The 21,093-nt window shown below is 35.8% G+C and overlaps 1 protein-coding gene across 4 annotated transcripts in view; it reads right to left on the reverse strand.

The window, feature by feature from the left end:
• Positions 1-21,093, reverse strand: part of LOC150107189 (uncharacterized) — a 217,939-nt gene that overhangs the window by 23,909 nt on the left and 172,937 nt on the right. For 2 of the 4 annotated variants that reach the window (XM_090391050.1, XM_090391047.1), the window contains exon 6: positions 17,192-17,271. In XM_090391050.1, the coding sequence (XP_090247176.1) occupies positions 17,192-17,271 (80 nt within the window). Of the gene's footprint in view, positions 1-10,917; positions 11,047-17,191; positions 17,272-21,093 lie in introns of those variants that run through there. The other 2 variants (XM_090391049.1, XM_090391048.1) reach the window with 2 other exon arrangements.

A 21,093-nucleotide genomic window follows, 5' to 3' on the forward strand; every position in this document is an offset into this window, starting at 1 on the left:
GCCCAATGTAAATATCCCGTAGATCAAATAAATCTACCAATATATAAATATCCCGTAGATCAAATAAATCTACCAGCATCGGTAGCAAATATTATACAAAATGAAGAACGCTTACCTCTATATATAAATATCCCGTAGATCAAATCGATCTACCAGCATCGGTAGCAAATATTTCACCTTAAAATGGCGAGTTCTAAACTACAGATTTTTTAACACTAACACGTGAGCCGCCATTTTTCAAAACTCCGGTCTCGTCACTTAAAAAACTTAAGTTCCTTCAAACCTAAATATCAGTGGGCCTGTTGCAAATTCTCACACATCTCTGCTGACATGTTTCTCATTATTTCTGCTTCATTTATTCCTGCTTATGGTGTATCTCATATTCAAGGCTCAGAAAAAAAAATTTCTACTATACCATTCATACATCTCCATTAATTGAATCCCCATACACTGCCACTCTTCAATTGTTCACCTTTTCACCATCTCTCTTTCACCTGTTTTTTTTTGCTCTTCCATCTTCTTCCATTCTTTTCCATTATAATACTTTCATACTTTATGCCACAGGTAATATGTAGTGACAAGGGAAACCTACTGAAGGCAGACAAGAGAGTGAACATGGTAAATGGAAGAAACAATAAAATAAAATGAATGAGAGTCAGAGGATGAGATAAGTGCAAACACATAGTCAGCAATAGGAATAAAAAAAGAAAATGCAAGTAATGGGCTAAACAATCAAATGCACAGTTAGTGAAGTTTAAAGATGAAGTAGAAGAAGCATAAAATTAAATGATGAATGGATGGAGGAGCAAAACAGAGGTGAAAGAGAGATGGTGAAAAGGTGAACGATTCAAGAGTGGCGCTGTATGGGGATTCAATTAATGGAGATGTATGAATGGTATAGTAGAATTTTTTTTTTTCTGAGCCTTGAATATGAGATATACCATAAGCAGGAATAAATGAGGCAGAAATAATGAGAAACATGTCAGCAGAGATGTGTGAGAAGAGAGAAGACTGCAGTTTGAATGTATAGTTGAATTTGAGGATAGAAAAGTGATGGCTTGCACCTGAATAACTTTGGTGTTGAAGTATCTGGAGAGGCTGTCACTAGGAAAGTGAGTAATGAAAGAACAAAGTGAATGATAGTAAAGTGGATTTTGTGAAAGAGCTAGAAAAAGGGGCAACTGGGGATGAGTGAGAAGGAAGAATGGATATGCAATATGGAGACTAAGTGAATAAATGATGTCTGTAGGAGAATGGTCAAAGGGGAAGAATGTGGCAGAGATTGTTTACCTAAGGGAATGTTTTACTGAGGGGTGCTTAAAGGTCAAAGCTGTATAACTGAGAGGAGACCTCCACATAGCCTTTAAAGGAATCGGAGAACCGACGAGGGCTTCTGACCTAATGTCCAAACCTCACCTTCTCGTGGTGCACCCTGTTGGGTATCTACTTTGATATTGAACGAACGAGGATGGGCTGGCAATTTGGGATTTAGCCGAACAAATTGTATTCTTATTGGTTAAACCAAAATAAAAAATGATGGTACAACATGACAAAATTTCATGCCGGCTGGGGCGTCGCCCGGTTAAACAAGGCCCCTGCCAGGGAACCAGGGCGAACAGCAAAAAGTCAGCTACTGGAACAAATCTGAAAACAAACCCCAACTCAACATCACCAGAGTTAAAGATCGGTACTATCAACGTAAGAAGCCTGAATGGCAAAGAAATGGAGCTAGCTGAGGAATTAGATAAGTACCAGATCAATATAATAGGGGTGACTGAAACAAAAAAGACAAAAACTGGTGAGATCTTTCTGAGCAATAAATACAAAATGTTATATTCAGGCAATGACAATCAAGGAAAAGAAGGAGTAGCCATAGTATTCAACACAAAATACGAGGCTAATCTTCTTGAATGGCAGTCAGTCTCAAGTAGAGTAATGTGGGCAAATATGAGAATGGGGAACTGGACAATGAGACTTATTTGTGCCTATGGTCCCACAGAAGGTTCTACTAAGGTAGAAGTGGAGGAATTTTTTGACGCTCTAGAAAAAGCAACTGACACAATGAAAAAGGAAAAGTTGGTCCTTGTTGGGGAATCTAAATAGCAGAGTAGGAAATGATTGTGAGACATACAAAAATATTTTGGGAAAATTTGGAGAAAAGAGCAAAGCTAATAATAATGTCAAATATCTGTTGGATTTCTGCTCAGGACATGGACTGGTTATTACTAACACCATGTTCCAACATAAAAATGTGCACAAATTCACATGGAGAGAAGAGGCTAGGAATAAGAAAAGTCTCATTGACTATGTTATTGTTGATAGTGATGTTTTCTCCCTGGTGCAGGACACCAGAGTGTACAGAGGATTTGAAATTGGAAGTGATCACTATTTAGTCTTGAGCAGGATAAAATTGAATTTCATATTGAAAAGAATAATATGTAAGAAAGTTTTAAAGCGAATAAAAGTTGAGCAGCTCTCATATGTTAACTGTAGACTAAAATACAGAAAGATTATTGAAAAGAAAATGAAAGAGTTTGAGAACAGGAATCAAACCTTTGAGATTCAGTGGCAAACTCTGAAGAAAACATTGATTGATTCTGCCAGAGAGGCATGTGGCGAGGTTGTGTGCAAGGTTAAAAAAATCAGAACTCCCTGGTGGATACAGGAAGTTAAAGAGGCAGTGAAGGAAAAGAAGAAAGCATATCAAAAGTTCCTGGCAAATAAGTCAGCTTTTACTCTTACAGAATAAAGAGACAAACGTAAGAAACCTAAACAGTGTGTAAAACTAGCTAAACAAAAGTCATGGGAGGACTCTGGAAAGAATATAGAAAATAAATATCAAGAAGGTGGCAAAATATTCTGGAGGTTGTTGAAGAAGCCTAGGAATGGAGGAAAGAGTGCTGTAAAAGGAGTTAGAGATAATAAAGGTGACATGAAAACAGGAGAAAAAGATATCCTTGAAGTATGGAGTAATTACTTTGAAAAACTGCTAAATGAAACAAGCAGTGATGATAGCACAGTGATAAAAAACACTGACCAGGCATGCAGTCAGGAATACATATCAATACTTGAAGTAGAAAAAGCTATCAATGGCTTGAAATGTGGAAAGGCAGCAGGAGTAGATGATATTCGACCAGAAATGCTGAAGTATGGTGGTATAAAAGTCTTACAGTGGCTGCACTGCATAGTTCAGAAAGCCTGGACAGAGGGACGAATTCCCGATGATTGGAGTAGAGCTCTCATAGTACCCATATATAAAAAGGGAAATAAAACTGAACGTCAGAATTACAGAGGTATTTCCCTACTGAGTGTTCCTCGCAAGATCTACGCAAGTATACTTGAGAAACGGTTGAGAAGAATTGTGGAAGAAAAGCTTGGTGAAGAACAAGCTGGATTCAGGCCAAAGAGAGGCTGTCAGGATCAGATCTTCACTTTACGACAAATAGTCAAGAAAGCATGGGAATATAACAAAGATCTGTATTTAAGTTTTGTCGATTTGGAAAAGGCATATGACAAGGTGCCAAGAGAGAAGCTATTCAATACGCTACAGTTATATGGTGTCAATGGGGCATTATATCAAGCAATACTTAGTCTTTATTTGAGTTGTAAGTCAGCAGTTAGAATTGAAGGAAGTACAGGAAGATGGCTTAATGTTAAATCTGGTGTGAGACAAGGATGTGCATTATCCACTCTGTTATTCATAATCCATATGGATCACATTATGAAGGAATGTGGTATTAAACCTGATATCAAAATTTGAGATGTTAATGTCAGCTCTTTGCTTTATGCGGATGACAAGGATGTACATTATCCACTCTGTTATTCATAATCCATATGGATCACATTATGAAGGAATGTGGTATTAAACCTGATATCAAAATTTGAGATGTTAATGTCAGCTCTTTGCTTTATGCGGATGATGTTATACTTCTAAATAAATCTGCTACAAGTCTGCAAGATTCTCTGACTAAATTGAATAGCTGTTGTAATAGATATGGTATGAAGGTCAGCAATAAAAAGACAAAGACAATGAAAATAGGCAGAATCATTGAAAATGTCAACTGTGTTGTGAATGGAGAACATGTGGAACAAGTAAATCATTTCAGCTACTTAGGCACAATTTTTACCGAAGATGGTAAATTAAATATAGAAATAGACAACAGAATCAGCAAAGCTGGTATGGTGGGAAGTCAATTGAATAAATTCATATGGAATAAGAGAGAAATTAGTCGAAACACTAAATTAGCTGTATACAAGACAGTGTTCAAACCAGTTTTAACTTATGGATCTGAGAGCTGGGTCAGAAGTAAAACACTTGACCAAAGACTAGAGACCGCAGATATGAGAGTCCTGAGAAAGATTAGAGGCGTGAACAGATGGCATCAATGGCAATATCATATTAAAAATGAGGATATTACGAAAGAATTTGACATTGTCAGCATCCAGGAATGCATTAGCAGAGCTAATCTCAGGTGGTATGGTCACTTAAATAGAATGGGAGAGGAAAGATTAGCAAAACAAGTGTTCTCTGCCAGGTTGGCAGGAAAATGACCCAGAGGAAGACCAAGATATAGGTGGATTGATACGGTACAAAGTGCCTTAGACGATAGAAATATAAGATCTGATAATGTTGGAGTCTTGACAAGTAACAGACTGATTTGGAGGAAAATTGTAGATAGGAAGTTAGTAATGATGTAATTTTTTCATGTAGTACTGTCATATCCTGTACACCCCTTGAGGGTACACGGCAGGAATTTGATGATGATGTTTTACTGAATAAACAGGGTCTGTCATCCAGAGAGGCAACTGGCATTTCTTCTTCAAGCTACAAAAAACAGTCACTAAGGGCTCATCATATGTCACAACAAAATAGCATGGCAGTAATACTGATGAACAATGGCGATGCATATACAGTTATACATCTAGATAAAGACTTGAAAAGATTGCTACATAACAGGTTGGTATTCAAAGTGATGGAGATGGATAATAGATTAGTGAACCGAATGTGAGCAGTTTGTTACATATCAGTAAACTGTGTACAGAGGAGCAATCTCTAAGCATTATTAATTTATATGCTGATGGTACTGGAATTTCACCAATTTTGTATGGATGCTTCGCTGCTGATTATTATCACTCGTGTTGTTTAGTTGAAAAGCAGACATCAAAAGCTAAGAATTAACTTACTATATTTATTTAACTAATTATTTTTAAATCAGATTAAAACATTAACTATTATTCTGCAAACAAAGCAAACCTAATATTAGATATGCAGCAAATGAAGAGAGTTCAAGAACTAATGCTATTTAGATGTTCAACCGGACCAAAGCTGAGTTTTTATTATATAGGAAGCAACTGCCAGCAAGGAAAGAATTTACCCCACTCATTCGATGCAGCAATAGTAAGCAATCCTTGTTTATAGCAGAAAACAAGGATTGCTGCAGTTTATTCAAAACCAAGGCGACATTCTTGTAATGATAAAAATAATCACCTTTAAACTCTCAGCAATGGCTGATTATTTAAGTTATGCCGAAACTAAGGCTATGAGGTAATCATCTCTCTCTCTATATATATATATATACACACACATATTAGATGTTTTTGATAACTTCACAACCATAACATATAATAAACCAGAATACAAATGGTAAATTTGTTACTGTATGTGTGTTGGAACATTGCTAGTTGTTGCTATTTAAGTTATATTTATTTACATCATAATGTAGTCTCAATAATGAAAACTTCCCACAGTCCTAATGTTTATCTAGTACTGTGAACATAGGTCTTTCCAACCAAAGGATATCATTGTTGCTGGGTGCACTAAGGATGCTATAATGAAAGATGATACCTACTCAAAACAAAGAAAGAGAGATCTTTGAAGGTAACAAAGATACTTCAAACAGCTCACTCCACTTGTACCATACATCCATCAAACACACCTGTTATGTGATTTGGGCAGCTTCATTATATCATGCTATCAGAAGTATGCCAAATTTTATTTATTATATGGGAAGTACAGCAATGACAGCCCAAAACCTGAACTAAATATTTATATATATACACATGAATAAGTTTATGAGAAGAACTAATGAATATTTGAGATTGTCAGTTATGAATTCCAAAACCAGGTAGGAGAACCTTCAGTTGTTTGATCTATATTTCTGAATGTCACCAAGAAAGTGAAGCAAAAGATGATACATTCATTATGATATAAGGAAATGTTTGTAGCTGATCTCACACACACACATATATAAGCTGATGAAAATTTTCACTTATAAAGCAGATATGAATACTGACAATGCAAAATTCTGAATCAACTGATGAGACACCATTTGAACCCTTCATCTCTCAGAAGGCTGAGGGTGAATTTGCCATTAAGTTAGAAACTAGAATTTATGTGAAACACAACATGAATTTCATCTTCTTCTTTTCTTCTCCATCCTCAAAACAGGTTGAGTCTCCCACATGGATAAGAGCATTCATCAGTTCTCTGTCCAAAGCAAGCTCTTTAATATGCTAACAGCTTTGAAAGTCCAGTGTTGTTCTAAGGACTTTATATACCATGCTAATCTTGATCTTCGCCAGTCTTTTACCCTCCATAGTGCCTCTCAAATACCAAGAGAGGAAGTTTTTCCAGTTTCATTCATACAATCTGACCAAACCAGCAGAGTTGATGGGTTTTTTTTAACTGTGTTAAGAATTCTTGAGTTAAGACTATGCAAATCTTGCAGCACTTGTGCATTAGTCTTATGTTCTGTTCATTTTCCTGAAGCATTTCATTTCAAAAGCTAAGTTTCTTCTCTGCTATTTTTTTAAGGTCCAAGTTTGTCCTGTAGAGAGCTGTTGGTAGCATTACACGTTTGTATAATTTTATTTTTAGAGTTGTAGGAATTTTGTTTTTCAAAAATTTTATTAAGTTTATTCCTCATTGACATGCTATGGGAAGTGTGTTTTTTTGTTGCTACATCATTTAAATTTGAAGTTAAGTATGCTCCTAGGTAATTAAAACCATTACTTGTTTTCTATGGTTTCCTGATTAAGTGTTATCTGTATATCTTCCAGGTGTCTTCCAATTTTCATTCTTTGTTTTACTTAAATTTATAATCATAAGTTCTGCAGGTTTCTTGTAATTTTGTAAGATGGTATTGGAGATTTGATTTGTTATATGTTATAGTTACTACATCATCTGCATATATGATTGGCCTTCTATTGACTTTTAATCCTTCTGTTGAGAGCAATGCTTCTTTAATGAGTTCTTGAATGAAAATGTTTAAAAGGCATGGAGAGAGGGGACATCCTTGAATAACTCCTCGGCACTTGTATTCTGATAATTATTTGAAACAAATCTTAGTATGTCAAAGGCTATGTTTATTTTTGTTAACGTTTGAATAAGTTTTCCTCTATTGACTGAATCAAATGCTTGTTTAAAATCCACAAAACAGCAATAAAGGTCTCTCCCCTTGTCCCATGCAATTTTGGCCAAACTACAAAGAAAAAAATATTGTAGATTTGTTGACTTTTTTTTTTTCACTTAAAGCAAGCTTGTTCTTTTTCTATTAGCTGTTTGTAAATATTATTTAGATAATTATGTATTATTTTTATAAAGATTTTGTAGGGTGGCAAAGAAGAGTAATTGATTTATGACTGTTACATTTTTGAATATCAACTTTTTCACATATAAGCAAGATATGGCTTATTTTCCAATCATTTGGGATAGCCCAATTGAAAAGAATATTACTGAAAAGTTGGGTTAGTTGTTTAATTAGATCAGATCCACCACTGCTATAGAGCTCTGTTGGTATTTCATCAATTCCAGGTACTTTTCATGATTTCATTTCATTAAGTGAAAGGATTATGGGTGCTGTATCTTTTTCACTGGTCGGTATATGTGGATAAAGCTTTTATCTTTAAAGATATTACAGAAGTAATTGTTAAAGGCCAGTCTCTATATACATGCAAGTCTGAGTCATTGGAAATCTTTATATATTATTATTATACAGGCATCTCCATGAAGTCAAAAGACTCATTGCAGGAGATCCACACTAACCATTATTCTTACAACACCTATCATTATCTCACCTTAAACTTATTCATTGCTGGGGCACTCACAACTACCTTCAGTAATCCATTCCTTCACCACACTCCAACCAAAGAACCTAGTCTGCATACCCTTACTAACCACACTCTCACACAACTTCCAGAGTTGATCCTTGTTCTCCCACTGCTCTTCAAGTATTGAAAATTTTTTTTTGTGTCAATCTTAAAGAATACCCTTAATAACTTAAAAGTTGCTATCATGTCCCCTCTCATCTACCTATCAGCTAAACTCTGCAACCCACACACACCTGCAATCTACCTCAAAGTGAACATTCCACAGACCTGCTACCAACTTAGTCACTCATCTCTGAATCCTCACCACCACCATCTTCCGATCCCCAGGAAATGCAGGTGACCAAATTTGTGTACAGTAATGAACATGTGGCCGAATCATAGTCTTATCTTAAAAGACTGATAATAACCTTCCTATCTTTACTTGTTAATGTGTTTTTCAGCATCCAAGTAATCCTCTCAGCTATTTTGACAAAGTGAAATATATCTTCTGAACTTCAAATCTCTATCCACCATTACATCCAGATCCCTAGCCTCATGAATTGCCTGTAATCCAGTACCATCAATATGATACCAAGCATGTAATATTTTCATCCCAAAGTGCATTACCTTACATTTTGCAACATTAAATTGGCAACCTTTGTCCATACTGCCAATTTATTTAAATCATCCTGCAGGATATCTACATCACCTTTCAACTATTGCCCTTCCCAGTTTTGCATCATCAGCAAATAACTGAATATCTCCATTAAAATATTCTACTATATCATTAATATACAAATTTAAAAAAAGTAGTGGCTCTAGTACAAAACCCTGAGGCACTCCACTACTCACCATCATTCTTCTTAATTTCATTCTGCCGTATACCACCCTCTGATGTATGTGTGTCTGTAACCTCCACTAATCTGTTGCCACCAGCCTCATGTCCATTCCCATTTGCTCCAACTTATGTAATAGTTTCCATGCAGTATTCTGTCAAATGCCTTTGCAAAGTCTAATCATTGTAAACAAATGATTACACCAGTATCATGGTGTAATCATTTGTTTTGCAATTCTACTGTCACCTTATTATAAAATGTGAATAAATTAAAAACTACTTTTTACAAAGCTGATAATTTTTGGCCAAGTTGAGCTGACCAATGCCAAAAACTCTTCTCCTTTATTTCTGATACTTCAGGATTCATGTACATGCATTTCAACATCCACTTCAGCTGACAGTTGTTCACAGTCATTCCTGCACTCGCACTCATTTATCCCAGGGGGTGGTTATTTCTGCCCAGTCATTCTTGCTCTCACACTCATTTATCCTGGAGGGAGGGGGGACTATTTCTGCACAGTCATTCCTGCACTCATTCTCATTTATCCCAGAGGTGGCCAGACACATGCTTCATTGCATCCTCCCTTGATGTTGCACCTTCAAACTCTCACTGGCAGTCCACATCATGCCTATATAAGCCTTTCATCCACACATTTATAAATTGCACACCATTCCTTTTGCACAATCTTCTCATTAACAATCATGATCCTTCTTCTCAATTCTGTTTTATCATACCAAAGTAGAAGACTCACAATCTTTACTTTCTTACTCTTTATTTTCACTTCTTCCAACAACTCTTTCATATCCTCTCTCATTGCATATTTCACACCTTTGAAATCATTTGTGCCTGCCAAAACAATCAACTTTTTCACTTCTTCCTTTTGCAAACTAACAGTTTCACTAACATTTTTGACTTTTGCACCTGGAAAACATGCTGTCACTTCCTTATTAAGTACACCTCTTATCATCAAATCTCAATATAATGCTTTCTCTTTACTCCCTGTTTCTCACAATTTTATACTTTTCCCACTTTTTCTTTCATTATCCCTCCTGCTGTACCACACACCAATCATTTCTCTAGTTGCTCAAGCTAACATGTTGTCATGTGAAGGAGTCCCCCCATAAGAATGCTATTTCTATCTCCACTGTCACATCATCCCCATTAATTCTGGATATCAACAGAGAGTCTTTGTATGCATAGTCTCTCTCTGTTGATACCCAGAGGAGACAATGTCACTTGTAAATTATGTAGCAGTTGTGTTGTGCATGTATTGTTCAGATACGTCCCTATTTTTAGAAAATATTCATGATATTATTAATTGTTACTACTGATATTTTCTTTATTTTTGACTGTGTTGTCAAGTGCATTTCTTTAATCGTGACTGCTATTACATGATGTTGTTTCAAAAGGATCTTACATTCATGGCACCAATGTCTCTTGACAGTATTTAGGTTAGTGTCTATAAGACTAGTATGGTCTTTCTCCACACTGGTGAACAATATTCAGCAGTTGAATATGCAAGAGTAAGTGTAATTCTAAGTGTCAGCAAGGCAGCCCCAAGTAATTCCAGCTAGTTTATTTATAATATTAGTTCTAAAAAAAAAGCTTAGATTTAGATTTTGAAAAGTGTCAACAATAATTTAAGCTACAATCAAAAGTTATTTCAGTAGCATGAAAAGAATTCAGATTTTAGTTCTTAATAAAGAAATTATTCAATTCTCTAAAAGTTCTTTATTAGTCAGATGAAAAGAACCACAAATGTTTTGGGATCTCATTTGAGCTTCACTTCAGAAAATAATGTTCCAGGTTTTTATATCCTTACAAAGTGTTTTTTCAAGGTTTTTAGGATCTTGAGAGGTGAGAAAAATATTGTCAGCATATACAAATTCACAGCTTATAATGTTAGGTAAATTACTAGTACATATATTAAATAATGATGTGGAGAGGACAGAATTGCAGCCAAAGTTGCTTTGGCTGTAATTCTTAATAATTGTTATCTTGCAAGGCTATCTGTATTATTGTCAAAATGTTGTCAGACCTCTAGTTTTTACTAGTAAGTACTAGTAATTAATGTCATCAAGGTTTAGCTACAGAGGAGAGATCCTCTGTAGAATTGCGGTGACTGAAACAAAAAAGACAAAAACTGGTGAGATCTTTCTAAGCAATAAATACAAAATGTTATATTCAAGCAATAACAATCAGAGAAAAGAAGGAATAGCTATGGTATTCAACACTAAATACAAGGCTAATCTTCTTGAATGGTATGCAGTATCAAGTAGAGTGATGTGAGCAAATATGAGAATGGGGAAATGGACAATGAAATTTATTTGTGTCTATGGTCCCACAGAAGGTTCTACTAGGTAGAAGTGGAGAAATTTTTCGAGGCTTTAGAGAAAGCAACTGACACAATGAAAAAGGAAAAGTTGGTCCTTTTTCAGGATCTAAATAGCAGAGTAGGAAATGATTGTCAGACATACAAGAATGTTTTGGAAAAATTTGGAGAAAGGAGCAAAGCTAATAATAATAGCAAATACCTGTTGGATTTCTGCTCGGGACATGGACTGGTTATTACTAACACCATGTTCCAACATAAAAATGTGCACAAATTCACATGGAGAGAAGAGGCAAGGAATAAGAAAAGTCTCATTGACTATGTTATTGTTGTTGTTTTAAGGATACTTGCGACATAAGACTGAATGATATAATCACGTAATCACAAGAAAGATATTTATTTAACCAAATATTTCGGTCTGGAAATAGCAGACCATCGTCGGTGGTATTACAAGAACAGTTTAAAAAATATACAAGCTAGAATACTAACAATAGATCGTTGAAATTAGAACATGCCGCGTGATGTTATATCACTAAGTATGAAACGAAATATTTTGAAGTAGAAACATGATTGAATTTGCTATTAAAAATAAAAAATAAAAAATAAAAAAATTAAAAAAAATGGTTTTTTTTCCAATTTCGTTTCATACTTAGTGATATAACATCACGCGGCATGTTCTAATTTCAACGATCTATTGTTAGTATTCTAGCTTGTATATTTTTTAAACTGTTCTTGTAATACCACCGACGATGGTCTGCTATTTCCAGACCGAAATATTTGGTTAAATAAATATCTTTCTTGTGATTACGTGATTATATCATTCAGTCTATGTTATTGTTGATAGTGATGTTTTCTCCCTGGTGCAGAACACCAGAGTGTACAGAGGATTTGAAATTGGAAGTGATCACTATTTAGTCTTGAGTAGGATAAAATTGAATTTCATATTGAAAAGAATAACATGTAAGAAAGTTTTAAAGCGAATAAAAGTTGAGCAGCTCTCAGATGTGAACTGTAGACTAAAATACACAAAGATTATTGAAGAAAAAATGAAAGAGTTTGAGAACAGGAACCAAACTTTGGAGATTCAGTGGCAAGCCTTGAAGAAAACCCTGATTGATTCAGCTAGAGACATGTGGTGAAGTTGTCTGCAAGGATAGAAAAATTAGAACTCCATGGTGGATACAGGAAGTTAAAGAGGCAGTGAAGGAAAAGAAGAAAGCATATCAAAAGTTACTGGCAAATAAGTCAGCTTGTGCTCTTAGAGAATACGGAGACAAATGTAAGAAGGCTAAACACTGTGTAAAACTAGCTAAATAAAAGTCATGGGAGGACTTTGGCAGAACATAGAAAATAAATATCAAGAAGGTGGCAAAATATTCTGGAGGTTGTTGAAGAAGCTTAAGAATGGAGGAAAGAGTGCTGTAAAAGGAGTTAGAGATGATAAAGGTGACATGGAAATGGGAGAAAAAGATATCCCTGAAGTATGGAGTAATTACTTTGAAAAACTGCTAAATGAAACAAGCAGTGATGACAGCACAGTGGTAAAAAACACTGACCACGCACGCAGTCAGGAATACATATCCATATTTCAAGTAGAAAAAGCCATCAAAGGCTTGAAATGTGGAAAGGCAGCAGGAGTAGATGATATTCAACCAGAAATGCTGAAGTATGGTGGTATAAGAGTCTTACAGTGGCTGAACTGCATAGTTCAGAATGCCTGGACACAGGGACGAATTTCAGATGATTGGAGTAGAGCTCTCATAGTACCCATATATAAAAAGGGAAATAAAACTGAATTTGAGAATTACAAACGTATTTCCCTGCTGAGTATTCCTGGTAAGATATATGCAAGTATACTGAGAAATGGTTGAGAAGAATTGTGGAAGAAAAGCTTGGTGAAGAACAAGCTGGATTTAGGTCAAACAGAGACTCTCAGGATCAGATCTTCACTTTACAACAAATAGTGCAGAAATCATTATAATATAACAAAGATCTGTATTTAAGTTTTGTCGATCTGGAAAAGGCATATGACAAGGTGCCAAGAGAGAAGCTATTCAATATGCTACAGTTATATGGTGTCAATGGGTCATTAAATCAAGCAATACTTAGTCTTTATTAGAGTTGTAAATCAGCAGTTAGAATTGAAGGAAGTACAGGAAGATGATTTAATGTTAAATCTGGTGTGAGACAAGGATGTATATTATACCCTCTGTTATTCATTATCTATATGAATCATATTATGAAGGAAAGTGGTATTAAACATGATATCAAAATTGGAGATGTTAATGTCAGCTCTTTGCTTTATGTGGACGATGTTATACTTCTAAATAAATCCACTACAAGTCTGCAAGATTCCCTGACTAAAGTGAATAACTGTTATAATAGATATGGTATGAAGGTCAGCAATAAAAAGATAAAGACAATGAAATTAGGTAGAGTCATTGAAAATGTCAACTGTGTTGTGAATGGAGAACCTGTGGAACAAGTAAAACATTTCAGCTACTTAGGCACGATTTTTACTGAAGATGGTACATTAAATATAGAAATAGACAACAGAATCAACAAAGCTGGTATGGTAGGAAGTCAATTGAATAAATTCATATAGAATATGAGAGAAATTAGTCGGAACACTAAATTAGCTTTACAAGACATTGTTGAAACCAGTTTTAACTTATGGATCTGAGATCTGGGTCAAAAGTAAAACACTTGACCAAAGACTAGAGACCGGAGATATGAGAGTCCTGAGAAAGATTAGAGGCATGAACAGATGGCATCAATGGCAATATCATATTAAAAACGAGGATATTAGGAAAGAACTTGACATTGTCAGCATCCAGGAGTGCGTTAGCAGAGCTAATCTCAGGTGGTATGGTCACTTAAACAGAATAAACGAGGAAAGATTAGCAAAACAAGTGTTCTCTGCCAGGTTGGCAGGAAAACGACCCAGAGGAAGACCAAGATATAGGTGGATTAATATGGTACAAAGTTCCTTACACAATAGAAATATAAGATCTGATAATGTTGGTGTCTTGACAAGTAACAGACTGATTTGGAGGAAAATTGTAGATAGGAAGTTAGTAATGACATAAATTTTTCGTGTAGTACTATCATATCCTGTACACCCCTTGAGGGTACATGGCAGGAATTTGATGATGATGAAGAAATGATTAATTAAATCAATTTACTGTAATTTTTTCAATATTTTTCTCTCTGGTTGGGATTTCATTGAGACTTGAAAGTAATGTGTTTCCCTAAGTCAAGTTACTAGCATGACGATAGGTATCCTAGTGGTTGGGGCTGCCACCTTAAGGTAACTAGGATTGCATTTTTTTTTTTTTTGTAAAGTAGATTGTGGAAGGTAAAGTTTGAGAGGAAAGAGTCACTGACTCACCCTTGAATTGTTCTAATAGCACTGGGGGGGAGTAGGAATTAAGAGCATAATAAATTTAGTTTAATCTTTTATCCAAGTGTAAGCAAACAAAGTTTGCACCTGAAGTATCTTCAGGACTGAGGCAACTCGTAGTAAAGGTGGACCAAGCTCTCATCACTCCTTGTCTCAGTATCTCCCATAATGTAAAGCACATCTCCTTACGAACATGTATAATGCTATACATTAAGGGAAGGGCCACTACCCAGACCGGTTTCGACCTTTATTGAGGTCTCATCAGTGGGAGCCAGACCCAGAAGTGGTGATACTAAAGCAGAAGCAATGGAGAGGTCACATTACTTATACGAGTTGCCAAAAGGTTTACCACCTTATTATTAAATTACTCTGGATTTAGAGAAAGATGTTGGAAGTTTATTTTCCACTTGATTAGACTATAATAAATTTAGTTTAATCCTTTATCCAAGTATAAGCACAAATTTCAGGTGCAAACTTTGTTTGCTCACACTTGGATAAAGGATTAAACTAAATTTATTGTATTATGAATTTTTTAAAATCTCAGTTTTTTTGTTTTGTTTTTTTGTGATGGTAAGCAACATGGCAATGTAATGACACATGACACAATATGTGGTACTGTTTTAATTTTAAATTTTTAGAAAGATTGTGTACCAGCACTATGTGTAATGATATAAAGAAGCACTGTGAAATCCATACCACTTTCTCTTGGTTGATGGGCCTATTTTAGTATAAATTAGTTAATTATATTAAAACAAAAATATAAGTATATTTAAATAGGTAACTATATTCAACATATGCTGCAATATTCTAGATTAAAAAGGTAGTTCACAGAATATCAAATGTCAAACTAACATTAAATTAAAGGGAATGGGCTGAATAATAGTCTGGTAGAATGGAGGGGGAGAGGGGAGGGATTTGGATGACTAGCAGATATCAATAAACTGTATATGAGGAGACAGCAGCATCTCAGAAAAAGTGGAGGGCATGTAGATTCCATTGTATTCCTATCTGGATCAGGAAGATATACGTACTGAGAAGGTTAAAGACAGTTGTAATGAATTATTTGCAAGCAATTTCAAGATTCACACAGAGTAAATATCAATTCCAACGATGTTTTTGTCTTGTCCAATGTTAGGAAATCCCAACTAGCCTTTCCTCATATACTTTTCCTTCTTGATACTCAAGATGTATCAAAACTACAGTGCAAGGGATGGGCAATCTTGTGACTTCACAGAAGCTTAAAATAATAAGGTAACTTTTTAATATATATACCTCCCTATCACAAAAGGTGGTAAACATAGTACAGTAGTACCATGGGAAGGGATAAGGGTTTTTTTTTAAATTTTTATTTATGTTTTGTATTTTTTATTATTTTTAACATAATCTGATAATCCTACTCTAGAGACCAAACAGAACATGTTCAAGAAACTTTGAGCCTCTAATAAGTGGTATGGTGATCTCAGATTGGGCAATGAAACTCATCTCCTAACAATCCCGAACATCCCATATCCATACATAACAGGATTCAAATCCACAGCATAGTAGTTAGAGAGCAGGTACGCTTGGCTGCCAAATTACCGTATTTTTCCGTGTATAAGACGACACTTTTTTCTAAAATTTTCAGATCAAAAATTGGGGGTTGTCTTATACACTGTGTGGGGGGGAGAGATAACCGGTTGAGAGACCGCAGTTGCCGTGGTGAAAATGTCAGTACCTTGTCTCCGCGAACAGGCTTCTGCAAATTACAAGTTAACCCTTTGTTAACTCTGTTGAGTGACGTCATTAACGGCTGATTCTGAATAAACCAATCAGAACTCTGAAAGCATTCATACGTCTACAACTCATTGGCGGGGCAAGTTAATGCATTAACAATATTTTGGAGCAGTAGCCCATAAAAATGTCCGAAAATAAAAAGCCCAGAACTGAGAGTGATGCATAATTTCTTAGTACGTATCTTAAAAATATTACCTAATTACTAAATATACTTTGAGTATTTTAAAAAATATTCTGTTTTATGTTTAAAATACTGATTTCTTAATTTTGGGTTCGAAAAAGTAGGCTTCATCTTATACATGGGGGTGTCTTATACACGGAAAAATATGGTAATTCACAATGAGTAAATAAGATTTCAGGTTAGATGGCCTAGTTAGCTAAGTGGTGAGTGTATCCACTCTCAAACCAACAGGCTGTGGATTCAAATCTTGGTGTGGACATAGATGTTTATAATTATTCTGGTGTGAGACCAACTGCTCTACTTATTGGAGGTCTGAAGTGGCTTGATAAAGAAAAAGTGCCACATTTGGTTTCTGGAGCAGGCTTTCCAGATTATGTAAAAATTTTATTAAAAATTGCAAAAAAAATATAAAATATAATAGAAAAAAAATCCTTAACCCACCCATGGTACTAATCAGCAAAGATTTAAAACCTTACACACTTGGGAGTCACACAGAAAAATGAAACAAAGTAAATGAAGAAATTTCATGATGATCTTTACAAAGAATATTATGCATAGAAATAAAAATTCAAACTTACAACAACATAGCTTTCATCTCCAATTGTTGCTGGTGAAGGAGGTTCAGTTGCTGTTTCATTATCAACATTTGGAATTTCTACTATAAAAGAAAAATAATTATTATTCTCCCTGTAACCACTTAACACACACACACACACACACACACACACAAATAAGGAATATTCTTTATTATGATTATCATTACTATATGCTATTTTTTATGATAATCCCACACACAAGAGGTTGTTCAACCTATAATACACTAGTACCATGGTTGGGTAGAAAGCAGAGACAAAAGCAACTTGTTAACATTAGATTTGAAGAAGTGAAAATTGCACTCTTTAGAGGAAAGACTGTACCAGCAGATAGTAGCTAAGTTATAAATGAAGGAGAATCAAAATGTGTTCTGTAAGTATGGGAATTGAACTGTGAAGAGATATTGAATAGCTGCTGCACACATTTCAAAAAATTCAAAAGAGAGTGGGAAAATTATTGAATTCTAATAAACAGTGATCATGAAAATATTTAAATAGCAGTAGGAACTGAATGGCTGTATGAAAGAGAGGATAATGATTGAGAAATGGATCGTTAATTAACCTAACTGCTCTCTTCTATACTGAGTCAAGTATTTTTTAGAGAGCTACTAGGGAGCACCACCCCAAATGTGAAAACAGCATCTAATGGTTAGACAGATTTGTAATTTTATACAGTTAATATCTATTCAAATTTTATGGATGCTGAGAAGGTATATTTGTAATACATTTATGCCAAAAAGGACTGGATGTTAGTGTAATAGTAATCCCAAGAAACCTTATCTAGTCTAGAATGATCTGGATGTTGTCAAAAGTATAAGATGAAGGAAAGGGCTCTTTTTTTTTATGAGAAATAAAATGGGACTGATTTGAGTGATGGAAATGAGTTTTACTAGAACTGAACTTACCAAGATTACTAGAGAATCATTCAAGGAATGGAATTTAGGAATGTGAAAGTTCATGTTCTGAAAGTTTCCGTGATTTGTGTAGTCCAAGATTTGTTAAATGAGGAGTGTCATGTACTTTCATCAACAAAACTACACTGAATTTATAATCAAATAGAAATGGTCACTGATATACAGAAGGAAGAGAGTAGGTGAAACAAAACCTTGTGGAACGCCACACGGAACAATAACTGGAAGAAATGAAATTAGACTATATGAAGACTAAAGTCTTATGATGGATGCCCTCTATGGGTGCTGCTGGCTAGCCGTAGGTGTTGGGTTGGAGGCCTTCAAAAAACTAATTCATAGGCATTGCCCAGCAGCTAAATCTAGCCAATAGCACCCATAGAACATGCTTCTCATAGGAGTTGATATAGTCTAATTTCGTTTCTTCCACTTTTTGTTCCTTGTGTGTTATTACAATTATAACATTGTATTCCTGAAGATGTCTGTGTGACAGAGATGAAATAATGAAACAATTAAATCCACTTCTTGTAGATAGGCTTATACGTTGGTAACACATGACTATTAAATGAATTTAAGGAATTTACAACGTATATTAATTAAAAGAAACTTTAATAAATACCTCCTATATTTCGGCAATGTCACACTGCCATCTTCATGGGAACATACAACTATGACACAGGCACTACAAAAAGCAAATGAAGCAGAAGAGAGAAAACTACCGTTGTTCCTAGAGTCCTAAAAGTGTCCCCTAGTGGGCTATATTGGGTCGTCTTGGCTGTTGGGCTGAAGTTCTCAAGATGCAATCTTCCCAAATTTGGGGCAGTCTCATGCATCCAAATTTGTTGAGGTTTGGAAAGTTTTTTAGAGCTGAGGCTGATTCCATGAACAATCTTTCATATTTAAATTTGCTGCGGTGTATTAATGTGGCTTTCTTCCAACGTATTCTGTGGTGGGTATCCAGAGCATGATCTGCAAGCCCAGAGTGGCTGTACTGGTGAAACCAGATGTACTCTTTGTGTTCTGAAATTCTGACATTTGCTGTCCTGCCTGTTTGTCCAAAGTAGGACAGTTTACAGCTGCAAGGAACCTGGTATACCCCAGGTAGGTCCAGGGGAAGTGGTTGGTCTTTGGTGGAGCGGATAAGGGATGCCAATTTTTCATATGGTTTGTAACAAGAAGTCAGGTCATTTTTTTTTAAGATTTTGGTTAACTTTTCAGAGGCGCTCCGGATATAGGAAATGGTGATGAATTTAGTGTAATCTTTGTTATGAAGGGGGTTGTGGTTAACTGGTTTTAATATTTTTTGAGAGTTGTAGCCATTGGCTAAGAAAGTGTTAAGGATGTGGTTTAGTTCAGTGGTTAGGGCATTGTCATCTGAACAGATTAATTTGCCCTGTTATATAGTGTTTTTATAACCCCATATTGTTGTGAGGGGGGGGGGGGGATGATTGCTGGTAAATGTATCTGCCTGTATGGGTGGGTTTTCTGTAAAGAGAGAAAACCAAGGATCCATCAGGCTGACGAGTGATTAGAGTGTCTAGGAAAAGGAGATTGTTGTTTTCCTCTTTTTCTAAGGTGAAGTGGATTCTCGGGTGTTGGTTGTTTAAGCGTGTTAAGGAGTGGAGTGTATCTGAGCCATGTGGCCAAATAGCGAACACATCATCAACGTAGTAAAGCCATACAGTGGGTTTTTGTGGGGCTGAGTTTAAGGCTTTCTCTTCAAAAGCCTGTGGTGGGAGAATATAAAGCTCTACAAGAAATGAAGAAAAACAAAGAAATAGTAATCACCAAAGCGAATAAGGGAAATTCCACTGTGGTTCTCAACCAAACCGACTACACAAGCAAGCTTAATGCTTTATTGTTAGATCGGGCTACCTACCTCCCTATTGAGTATAATCCCACAAGCTCCCAAATTAGAACACTCCAAAGGTCCTTAAGAAGGTTACTTCTTGGCCTGTGGAAGTTACCAACAAACTAAAACCTTTTAACTGTAAACCTCCTGAATACATGGACTTTCAAAAATACATAAATAAAATGTGCCGTTATGTCCCATAGTGGATGATATTGATTCCTCCACATACAAATTAGCCAAACATTTAGCCAAAGTGCTCACACACTATACTGGCAATACACCATCACACATAAAAAACTCAGGCCACTTCAAAGCCAGTATAGAAAACCTCTCACTCCAACATACTGACATAATGGTTAGTTTTGATGTCTCCTCCCTATTCACAAATGTCCCACTCAAGGAAACCTTATAGCTCTCCCCCCCCATCCAAGCCAAATTTCCTCCCGATATCTCAGCCCTATTTCAGTTCACAATGAACTAAGGCTGTTTCGTTTGGCAAGGAAAATTCTATAAACATATAGAGGGGACAACCATGGGTTCACCACTCTCCCCACCCTTGGCCAACTTCTTTATGGAGACTTTTAAATAGAAAGCCTTAAACTCTGCCCCACAAAAACCAACCATATGGCTTCGCTACGTTAATGATGTGTTCACAATTTGGCCACATGGCTCTGATACACTCCTCTCTTTCTTAACACACTTAAACAACCAACACCCCAGAATCCAGTTCACCTTGGAAAAAGGGGAAAACAACAGTCTCCTTTTCCTAGACTCTAATCACTCGCCAGACTGATGGATCCTTGGTTTTCTCTGTTTACAGAAAACCCACCCATACAGGCAGATACATTCACCAGCAATTCCCCTCCACAACAATATGGGGTTATAAAAACACTACTAACAGCACAAAATGAATCTGTTCAGATGACAATGCCCTAACCACTGAACTAAACGCATCCTCAACACTTTCTTAGCCAATGGCTACAACCCCCAAAAAATATTAAAACCAGTTAACCACAACCCCCCCCCCTCCCCCATTTCATAACAAAGATTACACTAAATCCATCACCATTCCCTAGATCTGGGGCACCTCTGAAAAGTTAACCAAAATCTTAAAAAAATATGACGTG

This window comes from Typopeltis vanoorti, chromosome 4 (assembly GCF_054136105.1).
Source record: "Typopeltis vanoorti isolate ZY-2024b chromosome 4, IOZ_Tvanoo_1.0, whole genome shotgun sequence".
NCBI classification, from domain to species: domain Eukaryota; kingdom Metazoa; phylum Arthropoda; class Arachnida; order Uropygi; family Thelyphonidae; genus Typopeltis; species Typopeltis vanoorti.